At 43.3% G+C, this 27,970-nt stretch overlaps 1 protein-coding gene across 1 annotated transcript in view; it reads right to left on the reverse strand.

Moving 5' to 3' along the window:
* Nucleotides 1-27,970, reverse strand: part of DUOX2 (dual oxidase 2) — a 55,117-nt gene that overhangs the window by 6,355 nt on the left and 20,792 nt on the right. Inside the window, exons 7-27 of the mRNA XM_058156592.1 lie at nt 27,028-27,194; nt 26,866-26,929; nt 26,377-26,473; nt 25,427-25,517; nt 24,596-24,698; nt 23,825-23,985; nt 22,648-22,814; nt 21,425-21,537; nt 17,940-18,077; nt 16,622-16,735; nt 15,773-15,975; nt 14,819-15,004; nt 12,689-12,914; nt 11,608-11,701; nt 10,349-10,524; nt 9,327-9,396; nt 7,505-7,600; nt 4,362-4,540; nt 3,145-3,375; nt 1,432-1,531; nt 980-1,029 (exon numbers count right to left, since the gene is read on the reverse strand). Of these exons, the coding sequence (XP_058012575.1) occupies nt 980-1,029; nt 1,432-1,531; nt 3,145-3,375; nt 4,362-4,540; nt 7,505-7,600; nt 9,327-9,396; nt 10,349-10,524; nt 11,608-11,701; nt 12,689-12,914; nt 14,819-15,004; nt 15,773-15,975; nt 16,622-16,735; nt 17,940-18,077; nt 21,425-21,537; nt 22,648-22,814; nt 23,825-23,985; nt 24,596-24,698; nt 25,427-25,517; nt 26,377-26,473; nt 26,866-26,929; nt 27,028-27,194 (2,826 nt within the window). The remainder of the gene's footprint in view (nt 1-979; nt 1,030-1,431; nt 1,532-3,144; nt 3,376-4,361; nt 4,541-7,504; nt 7,601-9,326; nt 9,397-10,348; nt 10,525-11,607; nt 11,702-12,688; nt 12,915-14,818; nt 15,005-15,772; nt 15,976-16,621; nt 16,736-17,939; nt 18,078-21,424; nt 21,538-22,647; nt 22,815-23,824; nt 23,986-24,595; nt 24,699-25,426; nt 25,518-26,376; nt 26,474-26,865; nt 26,930-27,027; nt 27,195-27,970) is intronic.

Raw genomic sequence — 27,970 nt, forward strand, 5'->3', positions numbered from 1 at the left:
ACTTTGTTTGCATCATTTGGGCCACAATGTCCTGCTGCTTATGTCATCATTATGATTCAATCACAGCTTTTAATAGATGCCAATGCTTGAAGTTAACTTAATGTGAACCGCTTCAATCTTGATTGCAGAAAATATGATTTTTGTAACAGAGTTGTTAACGCTTGGAACACATTGCCTGACTCTGTGGTCTCTTCTCAAACTCCCAAAAGCTTTAACCAAAAACTGTCTACCATTGACCTCACCCCATTCCTAAAAGGACTATAAGGGGCGTGCATAAGAGCACAAAAGTGCCTACCGTTCCTGTCCTAATGTTTCCTTTCATTATATCAAATTAATACAATTATTACATACTTTTGCTCATATATATGCTTATATGATATTTTGTTGATTTATGTTGATGCTTGTGTATAGTGTTGTGACAAAATAAAAAAAAAATAAAAAGTTCCAATTTTCCGTTCTACCCAAGGTCACTTCTTTTCTTTCTTTTTTTATTTGAATTTTATATCCCGCCCTTCTCCGAAGACTCAGGGCGGCTTACACTGTGTTAAGTAATAGTCTTCATCCATTTGTATATTATATACAAAGTCAACTTTATTGCCCCCAACAATCTGGGTCCTCATTTTACCTACCTTATAAAGGATGGAAGGCTGAGTCAACCTTGGGCCTGGTGGGACTTGAACTTGCAGTAATTGCAAGCAGTTGTGTTAATAACAGACAGACTTAGTCTGCTGAGCCACCAGAGGCCTTCTTCAGAACCGAGCTGAGAACGCACTCAAAGGCTAATGTGAACGCTAAAGTAGGCTTAATACACTAAACAAACAAACCAAAAACCCCAGTTTTACCCCTTTAGCTTCAGACCACATGAATAATTTGGACCTGGCTGCTTGCATTATTTCCCAGATTGTCATCTGCCCAACCCCCCCCCCCAAACTGTTAACTTCAATCTGATCTCCAAAAGCCTTTGAGATTTGAACTTTACCTGGTACCGTCTCAAAAAACCACCAGTAGTATTTGGGAGGAAATTGTGATCTGGAAAGAAAAACAAAACAGGGGCAATTCTCAGTAGAAAAACTCACAATGTAACCTGGTTCATGCATTGTGCTAAGCTAATATGTCTCCAAACATGCTAAATTTAAGAGTGATGAACTTCCGCTAGCTGGGGAATTGTGAGCGTTGAAGTCCACAAGTCTTAAAGTTTTCAAGTTTGGAGACTCCTGTGTTAAGCCATAGTTGGCTGGACGCTGGGTTTCTGAATAATATAAATTGGCGGAATTTACCCAACCCACCACTGCCTGTACAATTGCTACGCTACTTTCAAACTACACAGAGTTTCCTCTAAAATAAGAGTTTCCATTCTTTCTCCAGCCACCTGGAGATTAATTCACTCGTTTCTTTGCATTCTTACGTCATAAAGAGGCGCACTCTACTCACCCATCATTCGTAAATACGTGTGAGAAAAGACACGACAAAATGCTGAGAGGGGTCAAGGAAAAGATGTAGACATTCACAACATGGCCCAGAGTATGCAAAACTGCAGGAAACATAAAACGGTGAGGTTAGGTATCCATGTCACCAGATTTAATTGTAATTTCGCATTTCTTATAGCTACAATATAAACATTTCCTGCCATGGAACTACGGGCAATATGGCTATAAAAAAAAACCACAATGACGACAAACAATGGACAAATAAATAGCAGTCTGACTTAGTAGTGGGAACCCAAGCTGTTAAACCTATCTTTGAAATGGGCGAAGTTCAAGAGGTACAAAAATATAAATATTCCACGCCTAACTTTGTGTTTGCGTTATATTTGTAATTTCCTTGATGTGAGTTTTTCAAAGACAGATCAACTTTGATTGGCAAGAGGAAGTATTGGGCGGCGCCTTTTTGGTCCGGATTGCTAGAAAATCCCCTCAATTAAAACACCAGATTTTTCTGGAGTTGATTTCCACGACTGCTGCCAATTATTTTCCTTGCACATTTGCTGGGTCATGCATTGGCGAAATTCATGCAGTGGCAGCAGTGAGAAATTAGAGAGAATTCGTTTCATCTCCATCACGTTGACCATAGAAAACTAAGCAGTGTTTTCCAGGTAGCCCGTGACTTGCAACGATTCGTTCAGCGACCGTCCCAAGTTACAACCACACTGAAAATAGAGACTTGGGATGAGTCCTTGACTTACGACCATTGGCGCGTCGCCATGGTCTTGCGATCAAAATCTGGATGCTTGGCAACAGGGATGTATTGACCCTGGTTGCAGCATCCTCAGATCATGCGATTCACTTAAGAACAACAGTGATTTGCTTAACAACCCCGGCAACAAATGATGTACAGTTGGGTGTGACTCACTTAACTCAGCAATGGAAATTCTAGTTCCACACTGTAGTTGTAAGTTGAGGACTACTTCTAATTCGGAGAGTGTCTAGGGTTTCTAATTCCAGCAATTACTAATCATTCTATTGTAGCCTATGACTATCATTAAGTGTTGTCTCATTAAGTGTTACATTTGTACCCTATGACTATCATTAAGTGTTATAAGTGTTGTACCTTGATGAAGGTATCTTTTCTTTTATGTACACGGAGAGCATATGCACCAAGACAAATTCCTTGTGTGTCCAATCACACTTGGCCAATAATAAAATCCTATTCTATTCTATTCTATTCTATTCTATTCTATTCTATTCTATTCTATTCTATTCTATTCTATTCTATTCTATTCCATTCCATTCCATTCCATTCCATTCTATTCCTATGACTATCATTAAGTGTTGTACCTTATGATTTTTGATGAAGGTATCTTTTCTTTTATGTACACTGAGAGCCTATGCACCAAGACAAATTCCTTGTGTGTCCAATCACACTCGACCAATAAAAAAAACTCTATTCTATTCTATTCTATTCTATTCTATTCTATTCTATTCTATTCTATTCTATTCTATTCTACTCTACTCTACTCTACTCTACTCTACTCTACTCTACTCTACTCTATTCTATTCTATTCTATTCTATTCTATTCTATTCTATTCTATTCTATTCCAAGTCAGATCCAGTTGCCTGCATGTACCACAAACAGTTTCAAAAGATCGCAACGTTCTAGTTTGGCTAGTCAAAAGATTCAGTCTGTTTCCGTCTGTTTAGATCTACCTGAGAAGATCAAAGCTCCTGTCGCGATCCATCGGTGGAAATCCACGGCTGAATCGAAAGGGATGTAGCGATTGAAGAACGTTTCTCGCAGGAACGTGATGAGGTTCCGGCACATGGTGAGTAAGATGAAGGAGTACATGAAGGAGATGCTGGCGCCAGCCCCCCGAGAGATCAGGATGCCCACAAAGGTGGTGTCAGCAATTCCGGTAGGCGGAGATGCAAAGCCATAATCTGCAAAGCAAATGGATTGAGCGAGTCCCAGAGGCTGATATTGTGACAAAAACCCTTCATTAACTGGGTTACTCTACCTTTTTTTTCTGGCCTGAGACCTGTTTGTGTCCTTCCGGTGGCGTCCTGCAGACCAAGCCATGTCCCAAAAAGGAGGCAGACTCAGAATAAACTCAGTGGGAGCAGGTTACAACCCAACTGGATTCAATGCTACGTCTGCTTCAATGGGAGGATTGGGAAATTGAATGGAGGAGGCACCATTCAGGAGATGCCTCCATATTCACCATGTCTATCCAGTAAAAATGACCATCCAGAAGACACTTTGGGACAAGCTCTGAGGTCCTTCGGCAAAGCTTTGGAGGGAGTCCACCCACAGGTCTGCAGCCTCAAGATATATCTGCCTTTCCATAAATGCATCTCACCTCCAACATGCTCAGATGATAAACATGCTTGCATGCCCCATACGAGATGAGGGATGCAATGCAACACCAAAGGAGTCCAAGGCACTAGGGAACACATAGTGACATGTACAGATTTGGAGCTCCCCTCCAGATCTCTACCTATGTGTCCAATGGGAGGGGGAGGGAGGGGTTAGGTTACAGTAAGATTGCAAGGAAGATACTCAGGTCTTCAATGGTTCAACCACAGCCTTGCCAGTCATGTTATGAACCATCTCCTACAGAACTGAGTCACTAAAGCAGCCACTATAAAAGCCATACCAGGAAGTTTGACAACAAACTTCCCTTGTTAACAACTAATGCAGCTCTACTTGCAGCAGGAGCGTCTTCTTTTACACCGGGCATTAGTCTGGGCTGCAAGGAGATACGTACGTGGTATGCTTAGTGGTGGCTGCCACTGGTTGCCCGCCCCGGAGACGGGCGCCTCTCCTTCCTCATGGCATGAGGATGCGGAGTTCTGAATCAAGTTAGCCGCCTCAGCTCTTGAGCTGAGCAGCCGGTTCGGTGGTGCTAAGTAGGCTGGTAACTCACAATATGCCCTTTCTACAAAGACGCCAGCGGTGATGGCCGAGAATATCACCACGCAGATAATGTGGCGCCGGAAGTTCTCAATGAACCTCTTGAACTGCTGGATCTTCTGGTGGACTTTGTTCCTCTGGTACCGTTCCCTCCGTGCTTCCGTGTAGAGATGGGGTTCTGGGAAGGCCAATCTGGAAAAATGGGAAATCATAGCTCAGGCAAATCTTGACTGGCGGGGGCAAATTTTGATCTGAAGACCATTTAAAAAAAAAGAAATCTGCTCTACAATACCCTAAACAGATTCCGCAATATTTCAGTGCTTCAGGCAAATGGAGATCTCCTTTGTTTTTTGTTAGAGCTCTGAAACCAGCCTCCTGATCTCAAGAGATCCCCCAGAGATACCTTTGCAAGCGAGCAAGAGCATTTTTTAAAAAATTCTTATTTATTCCTATATAAACATACATTTTTTGTGGACAGTACATAGATTAGGTCAGGTTTTTTTTATACAACGTTAACAATAATAATACAAATCGTATGTAGAATTCTAATCTTCCAACTTCAAACAATACTAGTCTCATTTCACATTCCTTTTATATTTTCCCCTTAATTCATTTAAGCGTAAATAACATTTCTTCGCACACTGTCTTTATTATCCCTTAGTAAATGTTGTCATTGAATATTTTAAAAATCACTCCTTATTCCACCATAACATCAATATTCCAAATGTATAGGATTAAAAATAACACCAATTATTAACAATATTCAATCCATCACGGGAGTATATCTCAGTGTCTCCACCATTTTTAATCCTTAATATTTTAAATTCACAATATCTTTTAACACACTCTTAATATTAAAACTTCAGTTAAATTGTCTAGCCTTGAATTACTAGGAACAAGAGCATTTTTGAGCACATGCAAAACCTAAGGATTTACCGACTTGGTATTGTTTTCCTAGTATTTGAAGAACGATAGCAGGAATTGGATATGTCTCTTTTAATGAAAAGAAGGACTATGGGTGACATGACAGCAATGTTACAATATCTCAGGGGCTGCCACAAAAAAGAGGGAGTCAAACTATTCTCCAAAATACCTGAAGGCAGGTCAAGAAACAACGGATGGAAACTAATCAAGGAGAGAAGCAACCTGGAAATTTCCTAACAGGGAGAATAATTAATCAGCGGAATGGCTTGCCTCCAGAAGTTTTGGGCGCTCCATCCCTGGAGGCTTTTAAGGACATCCACTTATCTGGAATGTTATAGGTCTCCTGCTTCAGCAAGGGACTGAACTATAAGGGACTGCTTCAGCAAGGGACTGAACTTCAGCAAGGGACTGAACTCCAAGGTCCCCTTTCAACTCAGTTATTCTGTTATACATTGATAATTCCTTTCATCATAGCAACTTGATTTGGTCTGGAAAAGCCAACCCAGTTGCTTCTACCCTAGTGTTCTACACCTCTGGCTCTTAATTTGGTTTGGGGGGGGGGAATATCCAGAGGTGTTTGAGCCTCTGGAAGCCTGAATTTCCACTGCTTTCACGCCAGTGGCATCGTTCTCATGGACTTTGCTGCTATAAAGACAGCAATGATGTTTGGATTTCTTTGAGAGCCCGTTCTTGCTATGTTGCCTGGAAGCTAACCATGTAATAAACAAATCAACAACAGAATTATTTATTATTTATTTATTTGTTTACATTTATATCCCGCCCTTCTCCGAAGACTCAGGGCGGCTTACAGTGTGTAAGGCAATAGTCTCATTCTATTTGTATATTTACAAAGTCAACTTATTGCCCCCCCAACAATCTGGGTCCTCATTTTACCTACCTTATAAAGGATGGAAGGCTGAGTCAACCTTGGGCCTGGTGGGACTAGAACCTGCAGTAATTGCAGGCAGCTGTGTTTTAATAACAGGCTATCTTACAGCCTGAGCCACTCAACGACCCAGAATAGAATGGGCTATTTGTAATGTGTACATTGTACATGTAATGTGTAACGGTAATCATGAAGGTTGGGTCTGACAACCTTTGCTGGTAGTTGGCCTCATTGATACCCAGAGTCACTTGATAGTGAGTTGGGCGGCGTATAAATTTAACGATCAATCAATCCATAAAACATAAAGAGTAAAGCTGCAGAGATAGCTAGTTTTGAAGGGTGTTTATACTTTTGTGGAACTGACAGTTGTTTAAATTCTGAATGTGTACACTGGAGTTGAATTATGGAGATTAACTAGGCAAGAGAAAGAAATTTTGAAGTTCTCCAGACTCCTGAGTCCCTTGTAGCTTCTAGCTCAGTTTCCTTCTGAAGTGTCTGATTTTGCGATGGTGACAAGATGACAAGAAAAGGTGGATGACCACAGATCTTCGTAAATACGATGAATTACAGGTCCACAGTTCCTAATGAATAGGATTCCTCCTACATAACTGCTCATCTACTTATATAGATACTGTCAGCGTTCCAAGTAATGAACCCGTAGAAAGCAGAACTCCGAGGCAGGGAGATTCCTCCAAGAACAATTTATTGGATACATCATGTTAGCACAACTGGTGAAAACCGACTCTGCGAGTTCCCACGGTTTTCATCCAGTTAAAAGCGAAAGTTCCCACTTTCCCAGAAATCATCCATCACATTGTCCAATAGAGGTGCTGACTGGTTGCTTGGTTACCTCCTCCTCCTCCTCCTTCCAGCCACCCGTTGAAACATCCTTGCAACTAAAACAATTTTGTTTTGATTAGAAACCCCCAGCTATCTATTTTCCTTCCTTCTCCCATCCATATGGCAACCCTGAAGCCATAAAGATGGCCTCAGCCAGGTTGGCTTTAGGATTGACAAGATACTTTTACAGGAAGAGAGATGAAGTTGCCAAACAATGGGATTACCTTGAGTTTCCCAGAAACAGCTATCGTGCATTAGGGTAAATGCTTGGATCTGATCCAGCATGGCTCCTGCATAAGAAATGGTGCCATTCTCATCTAAACACTACACAGATATTATTTCATTTCTACTTTTGTGTGCCCAACAAGATCCACTAGTTCACTGGGGCCTCCACCTTTTACCTGATCCCTCATCAATGCCTCTTAACGTTCAGAGCAGGTGGTAGGATGAAGACGGACCCGTTCATCGTCCAAGTTTAGAATGAGTGACACATTTCCCAGACTTACTTTTTCCCCTGCCTCTTCCGTAAGTCGTGTCCTATTCCTTCGCCAGGTAGCCAGTCTGAACCCAGGATGAGCGGATTCTCTCGCGTTAGGAGAAAACTGCAAGGGAGCAGATCATCAGCTTTTAAAGAGGACACTCGGTCTATGATGCTTGAAGTGAGCAAGGTACCTTGAGGGCTTGATCATACTTTTAACTCTAAAATCATCATGAAAAATGCCAGCCGATCCTTCGTTTCAAAAGTTTGGGCATTACGTTTTCTCTGGAGTTGGCTTCCAGTCAGCCCCCAATCTCAAGGGTGGAGCACAAATTTGACGTTACTGTCTACATTTCAGTTGGGAAAAAAACTTCTTTTCATAGGAATGTTTTTCCCCACAAAAACTCTACCTGGGTTATTTTAAAGTCCTAATAATTCATTTTACTCTGATTGTACATCTTGCATTTGGGACTGTGTGTCTCCCATTAAAACTTGATTTACTATACGTTATTTTGAATGATGCCATTTCAAGTTACATCAAGCTATCTAAAGATTATGGCACATATCCACTAAGTAGAATATCCAAGTCCAGGCAGATTATTCTGGCATCTGAGACACTTCTTTTCTTCTCTGGCAGGACAAATACAAAATTTCTCAATCCTGTCTTTGCATGTCAAAATCCTCTGCCTGAACCACCTATTTTTCTGAACCCAACGATAGTGGGTAGACTTCACTAAGTTTAAAAGTTATTCTCTAGGAAGAAGAGAAACGCACAGAAGGAAAGATGTGGGTATTAAATCTTCCCTTCTGAGGTCTTATTTCTGCATCTGGTAGTAGTAATCATGAGACTTCACAAGTGGTTCTTCATGAGGTTTTCAGAATTGGTTGCTTTTCACAATTAAAATGCAGAAGAACTTGATGGATTTGTTGAAAAAGTTGAAAAAACTTTTAGGAAAGATTATCGCGTAGGAAATTCTGAGTTCCCTTAATGTTTAAACTTCTAGCTGCACTAGTATAATATTTAAATCTTTTTACACTTAGGTAAAGGTAAAGGTTCCCCTCGCACATATGTGCTAGTCGTTTCCGACTCTAGGGGGCGGTGTTCATCTCCGTTTCAAAGCCGAAGAGCCAGCACTGTCCGAAGACATCTCCGTGGTCATGTGGCCAGCATGACTCAACGCCAAAGGCGCACGGAACGCTGTTCCCTTCCCACCAAAGGTGGTCCCTATTTTTCTACTTGCATTTTTTACATGCTTTTGAACTGCTAGGTTGGCAAAAGCTGGGACAAGGAACGGGAGCTCACCCCGTTACGCGGCGCTAGGGATTCGAACCTCTGAACTGCCGACCTTTCGATCGACAAACTCAGCATCTTAGCCACTGAGCCACTGCATCCCTAATTTTTTTATACACTTTTTTGTTTTTTTTTGTTTACATTTATACCCCGCCCTTCTCCGAAGACTCAGGGCGGCTTACAGTGTATAAGGCAATAAGCTTCTTCTAATGCCATTTTTACATCCTCCAGTTGGTGCAATTCAGCTTGTTATCAATTTTGTGCAAGCAGGACAATATAAAAGTTTCAAAAAGGAATGTTTAATTTGACCCTCCCTGTTTTCTATATTCATTAATACATATTGATTCGCCGCGGAATGAATATTTATTTCCTTTTCACTACTGGCTATTCGGTGATCACAAGGATTGGGCAGAGTATGGGAATTGTAAACACGCTACAAATCTTTGCAAAGAAACTGTGATTTGTGGTTGGGGGGCAAAGTGGAACCTGGGTCACATCTGAAATCCACGCAGACTTAGGCAGGCTGCATGAGAAGGTGAGTAACTGGGAGATGGCTTACTTGTTATCTCGATCCTTGTTAATGAAGGACACGCGATTGATTTCATTTTGTTTGAGTTTCTCTGGAACTCCTGGGAGGAAGATAGAAAAGAAAGTTCAATCGGTGACCGCCAAGGACATAATAGAGAAGGAAAAAGAAGGATACTAGAAGAAGGGGCCTGCATAAGTGCACCCGCGTGCCTACCGTCCCTGTCCTAATATTCCTTTTTTACTTACTCTTTTCATGTATCTAAATTATGTTTATACTTTTACCTGTTATCTGATATATGATTGACAAAATAAATAAATAAAATAAAATAGTTGACTTTATGGGCATTCTGTTGGTTTCTTTGCCAGAGTGCCAGGTCCAAAACCATGAATGATGCATGGAGAGTCTTCCAAGTTGAGTTCTTTTAAGGGTTCAAACAAGTGGTGAAATTCAATTTTTTTTTTACTACTGGTTCCGTGGGTGTTGCTTGGAGGGCATGGTTTGGCTTGGTAGGTATGGCAAGGGCAGGATACTGCAAAATCCCCATTCCCTCCCCACTCCTGTGGGAAGGATATTGCAAAATCCCCATTCCCTCCCCACTCTGGGGCCAGCCAGAGGTGGTATTTGCCGGTTCTCCGAACTACTCAAAATTTCCGCTGGCGGTTCTCCAGAACCTGTCAGAACCTGCTGCATTTCACCCCTGCTTCAGATTTAGAAACAGAATCTTGCCAGAGTGAAGACTCTGCACCTGCATCTATAATATACTCTGGGAACTAATAAGGAGGGGCCACCTCCACCCTCTTTCTTTCATACATGATCTCTGGGCTGAGTTGCCTCTTATTTATCTGGAACACAACCCTCCCTCCTGAGATCGACTTCCTCGTTCCATTCCATCACACTTAATGACGCATGAGAAAAGGAGGCACAATATAATAAGAATGAGGATCTCTACTTCCTGGTTGATCTTGAGCTGTTTGCTGCCAGAAATATGGCTTCCTTACTCCTACCCAGCCAGAAGGCTGTGTGTGAGCTGTCTATTTTGGAGTCCTGCTGACCTTTAACGCAAAGCTGAGTGCGCTGGAGTGCATTGTCGTGATCCCTCAACATATAGTGAAAATCTTCCCAGGTGAGCTCCACCTTGTCCTGGAATCCTGCTTCTTTGAACAAGGATTCGATCACCTGCTCGGTCTGATCCCGTGAGAGACAGTTGTTAGAGATCTCAATGAAGGATCTAGAGGAGGATATAAGAAAACCCTGAGATAAGACTACGGATGGTAACTGAAGAGTCTAGGGCAGGGGTCTGCAAACTTGGCTCGTTTAAGACTTGTGGACTTCAACTTCCAGCTTTGCTGGCTGAGGAACTCTGGGAGTTGAAGTCCACAAGTCTTAAAAGAGGCAAGTTTGCAGACCTCTGGTCTATGGCAATGGTGTCAAACTCAAAGCCCATTGGCTGCATCCGGCCCATGGAGTGCTTAGATCTGGCCCACAGGGTTGCCCTGGAAACAGCGAAGGACAGGCCCACAGTGCCTTTGCATAGTAGTGGGTTCCACTTACCTTCACTACCGGTTTGGAACTGTGAGTGTGTGCACGTGTGGGGCCCTTCTGCGCATGCACAGAACCTTCTGCACATGTGTAGAGCATCTGTGATGACATCCAGGCAGTGGCTGGAGCCTCCCGCTACCGCCACTGCCGGTTCGCCCGAACTGGAGCGAACCGGTAGAAATCCACCACTGCCTTTGCAGCAAAAATGGAGCGCGGCCATCCTGAGCTCCATTTTCACTGGCAGGGTGTTAGCAAAACAAACTACTAGCAAAAGTGGCATTTGATCACACGAGTGAGGTCAAGCTGGCCATGCCCCCCCCCGGCCACACACCCCCAAGGTCAAACACAACCGGATGCAATCCTCAATGAAATCGAGTTTGACACCCCTGTGTCAAACGACGTCTTTGCTTGAATTGAAGACACCTGGTTGATAGCACAATCCAGTTCATTCATGACTCCGATGAACTTACAAAAACTGTGGGTTGGATGGAGGCATTGGCTGAGCTTGGTCTGCAATAAGACTGGTCTTACTCTGCAAATCTAGGGAATTATTTTCCACAGAGCTTCACCTCCTCTCAAATGCTGGGCTGTGCATTGTGAGGTTGTGTTTTACTGTTGGTGTCGACGTTCCCTCAGATGTATATCGACTGAATTTCAGGTGAGGAACTGACCAGAGGTACAAGATAGCATTCTAGCAAATGGAAATTCCAGCATCTTCCACCAAGAACCAGTGATTATGATAACAAAAGCCAGCAAACCAGCAGATCGATACCTCAGCATCCGAAAGAATTCCTCCTTTGAAAGGAAGCCGTTTCCATCAATATCGTACATGGTAAACATCAGCTTGGACTTCTCCTGAGGGGTTCCTGGTTGAGAGAGATAGAGAAGAACATGGAACATGCCTCATCAGCATCTCAGCCCCCAATGTTTGGAATGATCCTGGAAGCCCGTTTCTTGATTTCGCTGACAATCAGAAAGGAAGGAAACTCTTAGTCTTGAGATGATCAGTGTGTAGAGTATTCAAGACGTAGGTGGGGGATAAAATAGAACAGACGTTATTGTAGCAACTCAAACGTTCATGGAGTGTGGTGATAGCTACCATAAAATCTCACTACTCTGAAGTTCATCATGTTGCCTGAAGGGCTAACACAACCTCCACAACTCCTATGGGTCAAGAGTAAGACTCTGTCTTACTTACAGGTCTCTGCTATAATAGGCTAACACAACCTCCACAACTCCTATGGGTCAAGAGTAAGACTCTGTCTTATTTACAGTCTCTGCTATAATAGGCTAACACAACCTCCACAACTCCTATGGGTCAAGAGTAAGACTCTGTCTTACTTACAGGTCTCTGCTATAATAGTGGCACCTACTTCCAATCCTTATGTTATGTTCTCCAGGAAGAGGGCAAAGGCTTCTGCCCCCTTTAACCAACCCCATCTATTTGTTTCTGGAATTGAAGGGAAAGACCTTTATTGTCTTCCATCCTCTTCATCATCAATGGATGGATAAACTGATATAATATTCAGTTGGGTATTCATAATTCGGTTGGGTAGCAAATGTTAGGGTTGCCTACACATAACATGCTTGACTTGTGTTATCTGACCCAATCAATCTTCTCAGGTCGCCCAAGACATTGAATCATAAAGAAAAATTAAACATGGACTCCAAAATAAAATAGAAATCCTCTGTAACATGCACTAAGCTTAACTGGTTACAAAAAAATGCAGCTTCAAATCAACTTGATTTAGTAAAGTGTATTCTAAAGCAAATAGTTTGGCGCCGAACTGTTGAGATCTTGATTGTGCTTAGCTCCATCCCAACCCTTGCAGTTGAGTAATTTCAAATTTCACCTTTCATAAAGACCACCAAGATGTCCAGGAATTCCCGAAAGGAGAGATATCCATTCCCATCTTTGTCGGCGAGAGAGAACATGGAGTCCACAAATACGGACTGGGCTTTGAGACCCAGAGCATCAGCAAACTCTGCCCGGCTCAATTCACACTTTAAGGCTTCCTTGGCTTTTTGAGATGTTTCCAAATTCAGTTCTCCAGCATCCAATCTGTCAATGTTTAGAACCTACAAGAGTAAGACCACTGATCACATTCCCGCCAGGAAGGAAGTCCACTTACTTTCCACCAGAAAGACAAGACATTCTAAACAAAACTAGGATAGTTTTTGCATTTGGTGGCTTACCATGCAGCTATGATGTAACATAAAGTTACAATAGGAGATTTGATCTAGATTTCAGTCATTTTAACTGGTAATAAAATAATTCAGTTAGGCAACATTATCTAGCTGACTATTTCTTGTTCAGCAATGTAAGTATGCAATGTTCTAATAGACCAGAAATACAATGTTTTCCAACAAGTAAGTGAAAGAAACAACTGTTTAAGTGGTAGAATTTAAATAGGGAAAGGGGAAGGAAAAGGAGGAGGAGGAGGAGAAAGAAGAAGAGGGGGAGGAAGAGGAGGAGGAGGAGGAGGAGAAGGAGGAGAAGGAGAAGGAGAAGGAGAAGGAGGAGGAGGAGAAGGAGGAAGAGGAGGCAGAGGAGGAGGAGAAGGAGGAAGAGGAGGCAGAGGAGGAGGAGGAAGAGGAGGAGGAGGAGGAAGAGGAGGAGGAGGAGGAGGAGGAGGAGGAGGAGGAGGAAGAGGAGGAGGAGGAGGAAGAGGAGGAGGAGGAGGAGAAGGAGGAAGAGGAGGAGGAGGGAGGAAGAGGAGGAGGAGGAGGAAGAGGAGGAGGAGGAGAAGGAGGAAGAGGAGGAGGAGGAGGAGGAGGAGGAGAGAGGAGGAGAAGGAGAAGGAGGAAGAGGAGGAGGAGGAGGAGGAAGAGGAGGAGGAGAAGGAGAAGGAGAGGAGGCAGAGGAGGAGGAGAAGGAGGAAGAGGAGGCAGAGGAGGAGGAGGAAGAGGAGGAGGAGGAGGAAGAGGAGGAGGAGAAGGAGAAGGAGGAAGAGGAGGCAGAGGAGGAGGAGGAGGAGAAGGAGGAAGAGGAGGTGGAGGAGGAGGAGGAAGAGAAGGAGGAGGAGGAGGAGGAGGAGGAGGAGAGAAAAGAGGACAGGAAGGAGGAGGAGTGGAAGGAGGAGGAGAAGGAGAAGGAGGAGGAGGAGGAGGAGGAGAGGAAGAAGAAGAGAAGGAGGAGGAAGAGGAGGAGGAGAAGGAGAAGGAGGAAGAGGAGGAGGAGGAGGAGGAAGAGGAGGAGGAGAAGGAGAAGGAGGAAGAGGAGGCGGAGGAGGAGGAGGAAGAGGAGGAGGAGGAAGGAGGAAGAGGAGGTGGAGGAGGAAGAAGAGGAGGAATAGGAGGAGGAGGAGGAAGAGGAGGAGGAGAAGGAGAAGGAGGAGGAGGCAGAGGAGGAGGAGAAGGAGGAAGAGGAGGCAGAGGAGGAGAGGAGGAGGAGGAGGAGGAAGAGGAGGAGGAGAAGGAGAAGGAGGAGGCAGAGGAGGAGGAGGAGAAGGAGGAAGAGGAGGTGGAGGAGGAGGAGGAAGAGGAGGAGGAGGAGGAAGAGGAGGAGAAGGAGAAGGAGGAGGAGGAGGAGGAGAAGGAGGAAGAGGAGAAGGAGAAGGAGGAAGAGGAGGAGGAGGAGGAGGAAGAAGAGGAGAAGGAGGAAGAGGAGGAGGAGAAGGAGAAGGAGGAAGAGGAGGAGGAGGAGGAGGAGGAGAGAAGGAGAAGGAGGAAGAGGAGGCGGAGGAGGAGGAGGAAGAGGAGGAGGAGAGGAGAAGGAGGAAGAGGAGGTGGAGGAGGAGGAGAGGAGGAGGAGGAGGAGGAGGAGGAGGAGGAGGAGAGGAGAAGGAGAAGGAGGAAGAGGAGGCAGAGGAGGAGGAGGGAGAAGGAGGAAGAGGAGGTGGAGGAGGAGGAGGAAGAGGAGGAGGAGGAAGAGGAGGAAGAGGAGGAGGAGAAGGAGAAGGAGGAAGAGGAGGAGGAGGAGGAGGAGGAAGAGGAGGAGGAGGAGGAGGAGGAGGAGGAGGAGGAACAGCTTCCTCACTTACCTGAGCAAATGAATGCCGGAAAAAAATTTCCAGGATTTCTTTTCTCTGCTCCTTGGTTACTGCTTTTTTCAACAGCTGCTGTTCCCTCATCATAGACACTTGGAGAGTCAATTCATTCCTCTCCAAGTAGGTTTTCAGATGTCCGAGGAAGTCCCTGCACTCTGCTTCTACCTTAAACTGCAACACCTAAGAACAAAAGTGAGATAAGGGACATTCACAGCCAAGGGAGAGAATCTTCAGACAATTGAGAATGCTCTATTGTTCACAACATAACTCCAGCATCTAAAAGGCCATCTTGTTCTATACTCCTCTTTTATATTTTAATTTTTAAGACACCTAAGATATTCAGAATACATCGATGACCTAGATCAGGGATCTGCAACCTTAAACACTCACAACTATTTGGACCCGTTTCCCACAGAAAATGAAACACCAGGAGCCACAAAACCCTTCCCCTGCCTGACTACTTCTTGAGTGCCTACAAAACTAGCATATGTAATTGAATTAAATGTTCTGTTTTCTTCTGAAACTTTTCTTTTCTTGGATTTATCCATGGTTGGCCTACCTGGGGTTGAAAAGCTCAATAAATTGCATGCTGGCAAGTGTCGCACATTGGCGGTTGCGACATATATTTTGAGTGATAGGGAGACACAGCAGAGAGGTGATAGAGCCACATGCGGCTCCAGAGCTGCAGGTTGCTGACCCCGGACCTAGATATTTATAGCAGGGTCATCTCCACGGTGACAGGGACCATGGATAGCTTTTCCAGCCATCTACCTATTGCTGTTAAGCAATTGGCATAAAATTATGGGTTTTAGGGAAATAATCCTGGATGCTATTTTAGTTTTCCTAAGGTTCGTAGGGGTTGAGAAGAAGAAGACAGAAAGGCAAGAAGGAACCTTTTCCCTCAAACGAGAACATGAATCGTTGGTTGTCCTCCTTCCTGGTACATACCAGGTCATATTCTTTAGGAATCTTCAGAAGTATAGTCTTGCTGCCTCTGTTGTTGGACAGGATGGTCTCCACTTCCTGCTCGCTTCTGAGGGTTATGCTGCGAACCACAGCCAATTTGCAATCGAGCACTTTGATCACTTTGTCTTCTTTCAGTTGGATGTAGACAAGGGAACTATCTGTCTTGAAGCCGTGCCATTCAAGTGCTGGGGGAAGAAGACTCTGTATTAGCCTTGCATTTTCTAACACTCAAGGGTTCCCTTCCCCAATGAATCTTCTGTCCTCTTTGAAGACACCTAAGTTGTTATCCTAGAGGAGATCAACCCTGGCTGCTCTTTAGATGGCCAAATCCTGAAGATGAAGCTCAAAATACTTTGACCACCTAATGAGAAGGAAGGACTCACAGGAGAAGACCCAAATGCTGGGAAAGATTGAGTGGGAAAGAAGAATGGGACAACAGAGAACGAGGTGGCTGGATGGAGTCACCGAAGCAGTAGGCGTGAGCTTAAATGGACTCCAGAGGATGGTAGAGGACAGGAAGCCTGGAGGAACGTTGTCCATGGGGTCATGATGGGTTGGACATGACGTCGCAACTAACAACAACAAGGTTGTTATAGTTCATGCATCTTTTTACACCAATATAACTCACGTACAAGTTTCCATAGCTTTTCTCCATCACTCTCCCATCTCCAGGAATGTAAACCCAATAATATAACCCCAGTGAATAGAATACAAGAGTGTGCAATTGTTAAGCAATCAGGGTAAAAATTCTCCAGGACCTGGACATTTGATTCATACTGTGTTTGAATGGAATCTTTGAGTAGTGGACGCTCAGGCAGAATTGCTGCTCACCTTGGGTTCCTTCAGCAGTTACATCTGGACGAATGGTGGGATTTTGCCTCTTCTGCAACTTACGGAAAGATCTCCTCCGGAAAAAAGCAACAACCCAGGCTATGAAGAGACTCACTGCAGAAAAACCCGCAAGAAAAGCATTGGCTGATGTTGCAACAGCTGGAGTTGTTCACAGATGCCAGCCTTGAGCATTGAGGATTGTTAGGAACCAACAAATTCTTCCTCTTAGCTCATGGCACTGATAACTCCATGCTACCTTTCTCCAAGTTGGTGTCCTTCAAAGCTATTGAGATAACAAATCACAGTTTTCTTCACCACCCTGGACAATGGTCTTGCTACCTGCATATTCCATGACAGTCTCAAATCAGCTCTGATTCCACACCCTTCTACTGATTGTCTTAAAAGGCAGAGGGCAAAGTGGAACCCAAAGGGGCTAAAATTAAGGACTGGCCAAAGATTACAGGTCTATACACATTACTTCTCATTCTCTCAGTCTTTAGTTTGCTCAGAGAAAGCATTTAAGCCTTGTTGGAATGATGCCTGCTGCATCACCTAATAAACCATGGATCCAACTTTTGTTCCACCAAAGTTGAACGACTGATTTTTTGGGGGGAGGGTGGAAGTGAGCAAACACAAACATTGTACAGTACTTATGGAGATGCTTTATTCCAGTTTTCTACATTCCCAGGACATGTCAAGAGTTGAACCCTGCATTGGAACGTAAAGAAAAACTTCAAGTCAAGCTACTCTCCAAAAAGCCCCTGAGGGCAGGACAAGAAGAAATGGGTGGAAACTCATCAAGGAGAGAAGCAACTTAGAACTAAGGAGAAACGTCCTGACAGTGAGAACAATTAATCATTAATAAAACAACTTGCCTCCAGAAGTTGTGAATGCTCCAACACTGGAAGTTTTAAAGAAAATGTTGGATAACCATTTGTCTGAAGTGGTGTAGGGTTTCCACCCTAGGCAGGGGGTTGGACTAGAAGACCTCCAAGGTCCCTAATATAATAACTCTGTTATTATATTATATTACATTACATTACATTATATTAATTGCATTATATTATTATTAATCAAGGAGAGAAGCAACTTAGAACTAAGGAGAAGTTTCCTGACAGTTAGAACAATTAATCAGGGGAACAACTTGCCTCCAGAAGTTGTGAATGCTCCAACACTGGAAGTTTTTAAGAAGCGATTGGACAGACATTTGTCTCGAATGGCTTAGGGTTTCCTGCCTGAGCAAGGGGTTGGACTAGAAGACCTCCAAGGTCCCTTCCGACTCTGTTATTCTATATTTCAAACCTGGACGGAAACAAACCTATTGGCAAGCAACACAGGGCAGCGATGAGGATTCCGAAACCTGCAGCACTTCCTTTGAAGTAATCTATGACGGTCATCTTTTTGCAGGAAGGGAGGCCCTGTAAGTCCATCTGCCTGGGTTGGGGGCATGGATCACCTGGGGGTGGAGAATGCAGTGAGACAGGGAACTCCATTCCATTCCTTTTGTTCCTCCCTCTAGTAAAAGTTTCTTAGGACTCTCTACACAGGTAATTGCTTCCTTGCTTCATAACTGGTTGCGTAGCGACCGTTCAAAATTATGATGGACCTCCCCAGGGCTACTTAAGACTTGTTGACAAATGACAAGTGGTGGGATTCAGCCGGTTCACACCACTTCGGGAGAACCGGTTGTTAACTTTCTGAGCAGTTTGGCAAACTGGTTGTTGGAAGAAATCATTAGGGCAGAGAACCGGTTGTTAAATTACTTGAATCCCACCACTGCTACAATCATACCTCCTGATTGGTAGACTTTATTGGTAGATTGGTAGATTGGTAGACCACCACTTTCCTGGTGGTAGACTTTAGGAAAAACCCTTCCATACTTCCACCTCTCACAATACTTGACAACACAGTATCAACAGTAGAAACCTTCAAATTTCTGGGTTCTATCATATCGCAAGATCTCAAATGGACAGCCAACATCAAAAACATCATTAAAAAAGGACAACAAAGAATGTTCTTTCTGCGCCAACTCAGTAAGCTCAAACTGCCCAAGGAGCTGCTGATCCAATTCTACAGAGGAATTATTGAGTCTGTCATTTGCACCTCTATAACTGTCTGGTTCGGTTCTGCAACCCAACAAGAAAAACACAGACTTCAGAGGATAATTAGAACTGCAGAAAAAATAATTGCTACCAACTTGCCTTCCATTGAGGACCTGTATACTGCACGAATCAAGAAGAGGGCCGTGAAAATATTTGCAGATCCCTCGCATCCTGGACATAAACTGTTTCAACTCCTACCCTCAAAACGACGCTATAGAGCACTGCACACCAGAACAACTAGACACAAGAACAGTTTTTTCCCAAAGGCCATCACTCTGCTAAACAAATAATCCCCTCAACACTGTCAGACTATTTACTGAATCTGCACTACTATTAATCTTCTCATAGTTCCCATCACCAATCTCTTTCCACTTATGACTGTATGATTATAACTTGTTGCTGGCAATCCTTATGATTTATATTGATATATTGATCATCAATTGTGTTGTAAATGTTGTACCTTGATGAACGTATCTTTTCTTTTATGTACACTGAGAGCCTATGCACCAAGACAAATTCCTTGTGTGTCCAATCACACTTGGCCAATAAAATTCTATTCTATTCTATTCTTCCTTCCTTTCTCCTTCATAAATCCCAGCCCTTTCTAGAGTTGTTGATATTACCTAGTTGGGTAACGTAAAGCCTCTTTCCTCCTCCTCCTCCCCCCCCCTTCTCCTTCGCAAATCCCAGCCCTTTCTAACTCTGTTGATGTTACCTAGTTAGGTAATGAAACATCTGCAAGAAAACAGCCAAGCTCAGGGAGCGTCAAGGATCCTACAATCCAGTGGTGGGATTCAGCCAGTTCGCACCACTTCGGGAGAACCGGTTGTTAACTTTTTGAGCAATTTGGCAAACTGGTTGCTGGAAGAAATCATTAGTGCAGAGAACCGGTTGTTAAATGACTTGAATCCCACCACTGGAGCCACACCCCCTGTAATCGCATTTTAGGTGCCTAGCAACAATCTCGTATTGATGGCCTTCGCTGAGTCTCCTGTGGTCATGGCTGCTTGATTTTCTCCAGTTTTTCCTGGTTTCTGGCATTTATGTCCATTTTCCAACAGAAAAAGCCCACTGGGGAAAACAGACTTGTTTAATGACCAGAGCATTAACTTAATGACCACCGCAATAAAGGTTGTAAAATTGGGAGCACTCATGTGGGAACCTGCTTAATGAACATCATGAGTTACGACTGTATTTCTGGGCTGGATGATGGTCATAAGTCTAGTGGCATCTTCCTTCTCTGCTGTGGCTTGAAGACAGATCCGCCTGTCATAAAAACGGTTTGGTTTGGTTCCTCTGTCCATCGGGGTAAAATAAAAATTGGCCCAGAGCTCCATCCAAATGCTGCGATGCCCACTTGAGCATACTGTAGGTGAATTTATTGCTTTTAATCCCCCTCTCTGCACGGAGCAGATATGGTGAGCGGGATTAACAAGCATTGGACACAAGGATGGTATGTGGTAACTCTGGATATTTCTCCACGCCATAATAACAAAGTGGGGAGTTTTCGGGCATTCAAGACCAGACTAATAAACCTGTTCTTGAACGAAGATCAGAGGAATGTTATAAAAATGTTTACATGTCAAACCTGCAAGGCAGGACACAGCCGTTGTTAACCCGGATGCTACACAAAACTCACGTTGTCCATATATTCTATCCAAAACTAGGAGTTGCCAATATTGAAAAATAAACAAAACAAATTAAGCTGGGAGAAGAGCATACTGGGTCTTTCTAACCAAAAAAACAAACAAGCAAACCCCAAAAATGTTCTTATTTGTGTGTAATCCTAAACAATTGTTTGGTGCAGGGGTGAAATGTAAAATTTGTTACTACCGGTTCTGTGTGTGTGGCTTGGTGTGTGTGTTGGGTAATGTGACTGGGTGGGTGTGGCCAACTTTTTAAACTTTTAAAAATGCTTTTAAAAGGTTCTGATGATCCCAGCTAAGTTGCCTAATTGCCAGAACCCGTTAAAAGCATTTTTTTACAACCTCTTCGGCCGAAAAGGTTGTAAAAAAAATGCATTTAAAGGGTTCTGACGATCCCAGCTGAGCCGCATGATCGTCAGAGGCTCTTTTTTTTACTTTTAAAAGCATTTTTTCAGCCGAAGAAAAAAATGCCTTTAAAAGTTAAAAAAAAACCCTCTGATGATCGTGTGATTCAGCTGGGCATCGGGGGTGGGGGGAGGGATTTTTGCTATCAGTTCTCCGAAACACCCATCGCCATCGCTACCGGATCGAGTGATCCAGTCCAAACCGGGATCAATTCACCCCTGGTTTGGTGCCTCGTCCAAAAATTCTTAGATTCATTCCCTCTATCCCTATCCCTCCTTTAGATAATAAATCCAGAATTTTCTGCGTGTACTGTGGGCCTTCAACCCTTGAGATACAGCTTGCCTTCTTTCTCTTTGTTGAAAGGCTTCCAATATTCCTAATATGGGTGAAAAAAATAATGGATTTGTTCGTAGGCACGCACAGCGATGATAGCAACGGAGGGAGAGGAGAATGAAACACAATTATGATTCCTGCTAGAAGCTCTGCTCCTTGGATGCTTGTGTGCAGCACTGCGATGGAAGTATGAAAGGGTAGAACTTCTTCGTAATGCCGTTTTCATCAGGGATGGAAATGGGCACCAGGGACTATGGTGTTCCGCCTTGACGGCATCTCATCCCATGCACCTCCCAAGAGCATAAGCGACTACCCACCGTTATTCCAGACGAACACCTTTTTTTGGATATTTTCTGTATACAGGACAGCAGCAAGAACATCATGGAGGGTCGTCTTCTTAATGGCCACAATCTCCTCGGAAGTGAACAGTCTACGGAAGGGATGAACGAGACACAGTGGGATCGTCAGTGGGTTAAGTATAAATACAGTCGTAAGGGTGTGGTTAGAATGCCTGCCTACAACTGGGAGACTGATGTTCAAATCCTCATTCAAAGTGGCAGTCAAAAGACAGAATGAAAATTCTTTAATTTGACAACATACAGGCAGATGTTTTTTTTTTTCATATTTTGTTTTCATCATTCCTAGAAGAAACGACTCCGGTGTGCATTCTATCTGGAAGCCGGTTAACTTCCTGTATCCAACTATGTATTTTCATCCAGTATTTTTTTTTGGGAGCCGTGGTGGCTCAGGCTGTAAGATAGCCTGTTATTAAAACACAGCAGCCTGCAATTACTGCAGGCTCGAGTCCCACCAGGCCCAAGGTTGACTCAGCCTTCCATCCTTTATAAGGTAGGTAAAATGAGGACCCAGATTGTTGGGGGGGGGCAATAAGTTGACTTTGTAAATATACAAATAGAATGAGACTATTGCCTTACACACTGTAAGCCGCCCTGAGTCTTCGGAGAAGGCGGGATATAAATGTAAATAAATTTTTAAAAAATTGTTTCGGAAACCTTCTATGTTCTATAATAATAATAATAATAATAATAATAATAATAATAATAATAATAATAATAATAATAATAATAATAATAATAATAATAATAATAATATCAGAGTTGGGAGGGACCTTGGAGGTCTTCTAGTCCAACCCCCTGCCCAGGCAGGAAACCCTACACCATTTCAGACAAACATCTTCTTAATAACTTCCAGTGTTGGAGCATTCACAACTTCTGCAGGCAAGTTGTTCCACTGATTAATTGTTCTAACTGTCAGGAAATTTCTCCTTATATAGATCCTATATCTATTGACATTTCCATTACCCCTGTTGAACTTTCTGTTGGCTGCCAAAATATGAAATATTTGGGGTGGGTTGGGGATCGGTCACTATCTCTCAGCCCCATCTGCCTTTTCAAGTCATTGTGAGAATACAAAGAAGGCAAGAAGAACCATACATCTCACCATACATCCCCCAGAGAAAAGAAACGGAAGATAGAATCGGAAGGATGGAATTAAATGGTGTTCTGATGGGATGCCTTACCCGTTCTTGGAGTTTTCAAACCAGAATCGGTCACCATCTCGTAGGCGAACAAACTGGTCCTCAAGGATGGCTCGGAAGAGGGTCTCATCCTCTTCCAGCATCCCTCCAAGAAGCAGCTCCAGGCTTTCGAGTCTGTCCCCGTAGAGATCTGCGATTGATTGAAGGATCTAGGAAGCAAACAGACCATTCGGTTTGAAGGTTGAACGAAGAAATGGAAGGTGGGCTCAAATAGTTAAAAGAAGTGGGGAGATTTTTGTCCCCTTTTGGGTTTGGTGCCAGGTACAAAATGGGACCATAAGGAAGGCTGAGCACCAAAGAATTGAGGCCTTTGAACTCTGGTGCTGGAGGAGACTCCTGTGAGTCCCAAGGTGATACAACTGGTCAGTCCTAGAGGAGATCAACCCTGACTGCTCTTTAGAAGGTCAGATCCTGAAGAGGAAACTCAAATGCTTTGGCCACCTAATGAGAAGGAAGAACTCACTGGAGAAGAGCCTAATGCTGGGAATGATGGAGGGCAAAAGAAGAAGGTGATGGCAGAGAATGAGGTGGCTGGATGGAGTCACTAAAGCAGTCGGCGTGAGCTTAAATGGACTCCAGAGGATGGTAGAGGACAGGAAGGCTTGGAGGAACATTGTCCATGGGGTCGCGATGGGTTGGACATGACTTTGCAACTAACAACCTAACCCTAACAACAACAACAAAATGGGAAGAGGGCCTTACAACAAAATACCTTATGCCACCAGACTAGAAATTTTGGGCTTTAGACAACTTAGAACTTCGCCGTCTTTGGTCTAACCTAAGCATAGTACATAAAATCATGTGCTACAATGTCCTACCAGCCAATGAATACTTCAGCTTCAACCAGTGGTGGGATTCAGCCAGTTCGCACCACTTCGGGAGAACCGGTTGTTAACTTTCTGAGCAATTTGGCAAACTGGTTGTTGGAAGAAATCATTAGTGCAGAGAACCGGTTGTTAAATTATTTGAATCCCACCACTGGCTCAGACTAATGTCAAACATTGTTCTCATATGTAAAGAAAAGCTTCTCCTTTTGAACGTCTACATCTGTTTAAGCTTTAAAGGGAAGTTGTGGTAAACCTGCTATCAATGGACAAGCAATGCTGCTTGTCTTCTGTCTGCCTTCCATCCCATCTCATTAACTCTTGTGACATGGTACCGTTTTGTTCTTCTGGTTAATATCTGTCCATTTCTTAGCAGGCTGAAGTCCAAAGAACTCTCTGACATTGTTATAGGTAGATAGTCCAATATCTCTTCCTCGCTGGATCCAACTCGCCACGAAATCCATCCGGGAGTACTTCACTGTCCCATACCAGTAATCTGAAGAAGAACAAGACAGAACAATCCATAGTGCAACAAAATGTAAGGATGTCCTCATAAAGCAACAAAGGAATCGTGCCACCGAAGGGCAACAATTAACTGAAAATCCTCCCCCACGAAAGCAGGAAGCAAAGAAAGTTCACCCCAATTTTTTAATGCTACAGTACCTTTCCCCTCCCTTCTTTGTAATTTTCTTATTTTCCTGATTGCTTATTTGTAGCCTATGACTATCATTAAGTGTTGTATCATTAAGTGTTAAATTTGTACCCTATGACTACCATTAAGTGTTGTAAGTGTTGTCACCTTGATGAAGGTACCTTTTCTTTTATGTACGCTGAGAGCCTATGCACCAAGATAAATTCCTTGTGTGTCCAATCACACTTGGCCAATAAAAATTCTATTCTATTCTATTCTATTCTATTCTATTCTATTCTATTCTATTCTATTCTATTCTATTCTATTCTATTCTATTCTATTCTATTCTAGTCTAGTCTAGTCTAGTCTAGTCTAGTCTAGTCTAGTCTAGTCTATTCGCTTTGCCAAAGAAAAGAAACCTCCTGCAATTCTTTCATCAAAAAAGAGAGCCCAATAAATGGATGAAAAGATCTACCTCGGAGATCTTCGACCACAAAGTTGTCTTCCTTCTTGGTGATTTGAGAACTCATTCCCAGAAGAAGATCATCTACATCTTCAGCGGTCTGGAGGTTAGGATTCTGACCAAGACACAAAATACTTAGCATGAGCTACAAGCAGGGGTGAAATCCAGCAGGTTCTGATAGGTTCTGGAGAACCGGTAGCGGAAATTTTGAGCGGTTCAGAGAACCGGCAAATACCACCTCTGGCTGGCCCCAGAGTGGGGTGGGAATGGGGAAATGCAGTATCCTTCCCCTGCCACACCCACCAAGCCATGCCACACCCACCAAGCCACACCACAGTAAAAAAAAAAATGGATTTCATCACTGGCTACAAGGCAATTGCAAAGTTTACCTGGTCGGTTCCAAGATGCACCAAATCCAATCTTTGGAGCAATTGTAACAGAGATAGGAACTATCGAGGCTCAATTGCTTAAGTGTCTCGGTTCTTGGGAACGGTCCCTATTTTTGTTAACTCACCAACTGAATTAGAGGCACAAGAAGGTGTCTTGCAAAGAAGCAGGACATTTAATAACCTATTCTAGTACTTTCCATATTGATGAAGGCTACCCAGGACTTTTGGCAGGTGACCTACTCAGACCTACCTGCAGAATGCCGAAGACTAAAACATGGAAATGTTGCATGCAACCCAAGCACTCTACTTGGGCTATGCTTTGAGTTATATTTTTTTCACCCGACATGACTAATTTCACCATGAAGCTACATCCTCAAGACATTTTCTTGCAATCTCCATCCTTCAGCTAGAAATGTATGTTTAATTGCTCTTGGATACCTCTGAAGCGCCTTACCTGCCGACTCCAGTAGCTGTTGCATAGGCGGAGGGCTGGAGAGGACTGTCCATCTACGTCAATCACGTTTCGGAAAGAACAATTTGAATTCCTAAAATATATATTTTTTAAATGAGATGCGTAGGGTTCTCTGTGGGGGATCAGTGTAATGTCTAATCTCATTGGCAAAAGGCAGCAAAAAAGAAGAGATGATTGGACAGATGTTCCATGGAATAGATAATTCTGGTAATGCTCCATCTGCAAAGACATGCCAATTGGTATGCCATCCAATACTTGGATTTTCCAAGATGCAGCTGGATACTTGTTGATAGGGTTGAGTTCTTAGCTTACATTGATTCACCATGTTTGGTTGAATAATCCATAGTTTGCTGGTTTGAAACATCGGGAATTAAAATGGTCAGGTTCACACAATACCTTAAGTGAGAATTAAATAAACCACATGGATACCGCATTGTGTGAACCCAGCCATATTATTTGCTGGCCAAAAAAAATTAGCTAACTTGGAGCTTTTGTGGTGCTGTCTTTCTCTGCCCTGCAACCAACAGATCTTCTATCTTGAGCTGCAATGCTAGACACAATCGATTTGTCAGATTTTATCCATCCTTCCTTCCTCCCTTCCTTCCTTCCTTCCTTCCTTCCTTCCTTCCTTCCTTCCTTCCTTCCTTCCTTCCTTCCTTCCTTCCTTCTGAAGTTAAAGATAATTTCTCCTCCCTCCTCCCTCCTCCTCCTCCTCCTCCTCCTTCCTTCCTTCCTTCCTTCCTTCTGAAGTTAAAGATAATTTCCCCTCCTCCTCCTCCTCCCTCCTTCCTTCCTTCCTTCCTTCCTTCCTTCCTTCCTTCCTTCCTTCCTTCCTTCCTTCCTTCCTTCCTTCCTTCCTTCTTAAATACTGCAGTTCTAGGCATATTTCAATACTGGCTTCACTATTTTTTTTAAACCCCTGTTATTCTTACCTCATATAGACTCCAGATGGGACTTTAGTGCCAAGGAAGAGTGCAGAAGCCACAAGGAATTCTGGAGAGATCCGAGAATCCACATGCTGCTTGTAACCTGCAATATGGAGAGTGATGCGAGAGATGACAAGGTGTATTTCGCAGAAGGATTTTACTGAAGCTAAGAAGATGGAGGGAAGGGAGGGCCTTGAAACTCCCTCTGATATTTTGAGTGTTAAACAGAAGAACTTAGAATGCAAATGCAACTCAGCATTCCCCTATAAAGGGAAAACCAAGATGGCTGCCAATACAGATAAGCTGGGAAATGATAATGGATTCCAGGATTCTCTACATAAGATTATATAATCGAGAGAAATGTGGCTAAGGAAGTTCTTCAGAACCAGAAGAACACCCTTTAGCTTCCATCTCCATGGTGCAGCTGCTGAAAATCTTTTGTCCTTTTTGTCCTTTTCCATTTGGCATATATTCTGTTCTGTTGATGTCCCTCACCTTCATAACGTTTGATGCTTGTCTTCTCCAAAAAGTTTGGCAGCCACTCATAAAACACGATATTCTAGGAGAACAATGAGAAGATCATGAAATACGCTGATTATTCAAGAAGCTAAACATGATTTCCGGTTTTTTTCTCTGTCTCTTCCATGCTCTACCTACCTGGTAAATGGCAATGACTCTCTTGCGTGCATGTTGGAATAAATCCTCATCTGACCAGCTTGCGTTCTGCTTGGCCAGTTTCTCTGCCCAGTGGTTGTGATAGCGGAACCACATGATACTCATGGCTTGCAGGAAGATGTTCTCATTTCCTTTGGCATTTCCAAAGTCTGGGAAGAAGAAGAAGAAGAAGAAAAAGGAGAAGGAGAAGGAGAAGGAGATGAAGAAGAAGAAGAAGGGGAGGAGGAGGAGGGGGAGAAGGAGGAGAAGGAAGAAGGGAGAAGGAGAAGGAGGAGGAGGAGCGGGGAGGAGGAGGAAGAAGGGAGAAGGAGGAGGAGAAGGAGAAGAAGGAGAAGGAGAAGGAGAAGAAGAAGAAGGGAGGAGGAGGGAGGAGGAGGAGAAGGAAGGGAGAAGGAGGAGGAGGAAGAAGGGAGAAGGAGGAGGAGGAGGAGAAGGAGAAGAAGAAGCAGAAGCAGAGGAGGAGGAGGAGGAGGAGGAGGAGGAGGAGGAGGAGGAGGAGGAGGAGGAGGAGGAGGAGGAGGAAAATGAGAAGTGATTATTAAAAAGAACTTTAAAAATCCTAATGGCCAGATATTAGATCACAAGATCACCATGTTTTATGTTGACCTCCAGATTTCTTCCTTTCATGAAAGGATGAGGCAGTAAAGTTAGACACTGATGGAAGTATGTCTTCATATTTATTATTTATTTATTTATTTTATTTAATTTTTATACCGCCCTTCTCCCGAAGGACTCAGGGCGGTGTACAGGCAAAAGTAAAAACAACACAATATACAAATTAAAATACCATTTAAAAACTTATTAAATTAGCCTGAAATTAAAATTTTCCATACTAAAAGCCCCATTTAAAATTAATAAAATTTCCCCTTAAAACTAATTTAAGCCAGCCCCGCGCGAATAAAAAGATGTGTTTTTAGTTCGCGAC

This window comes from Ahaetulla prasina, chromosome 13 (assembly GCF_028640845.1).
Source record: "Ahaetulla prasina isolate Xishuangbanna chromosome 13, ASM2864084v1, whole genome shotgun sequence".
NCBI lineage: Eukaryota > Metazoa > Chordata > Lepidosauria > Squamata > Colubridae > Ahaetulla > Ahaetulla prasina.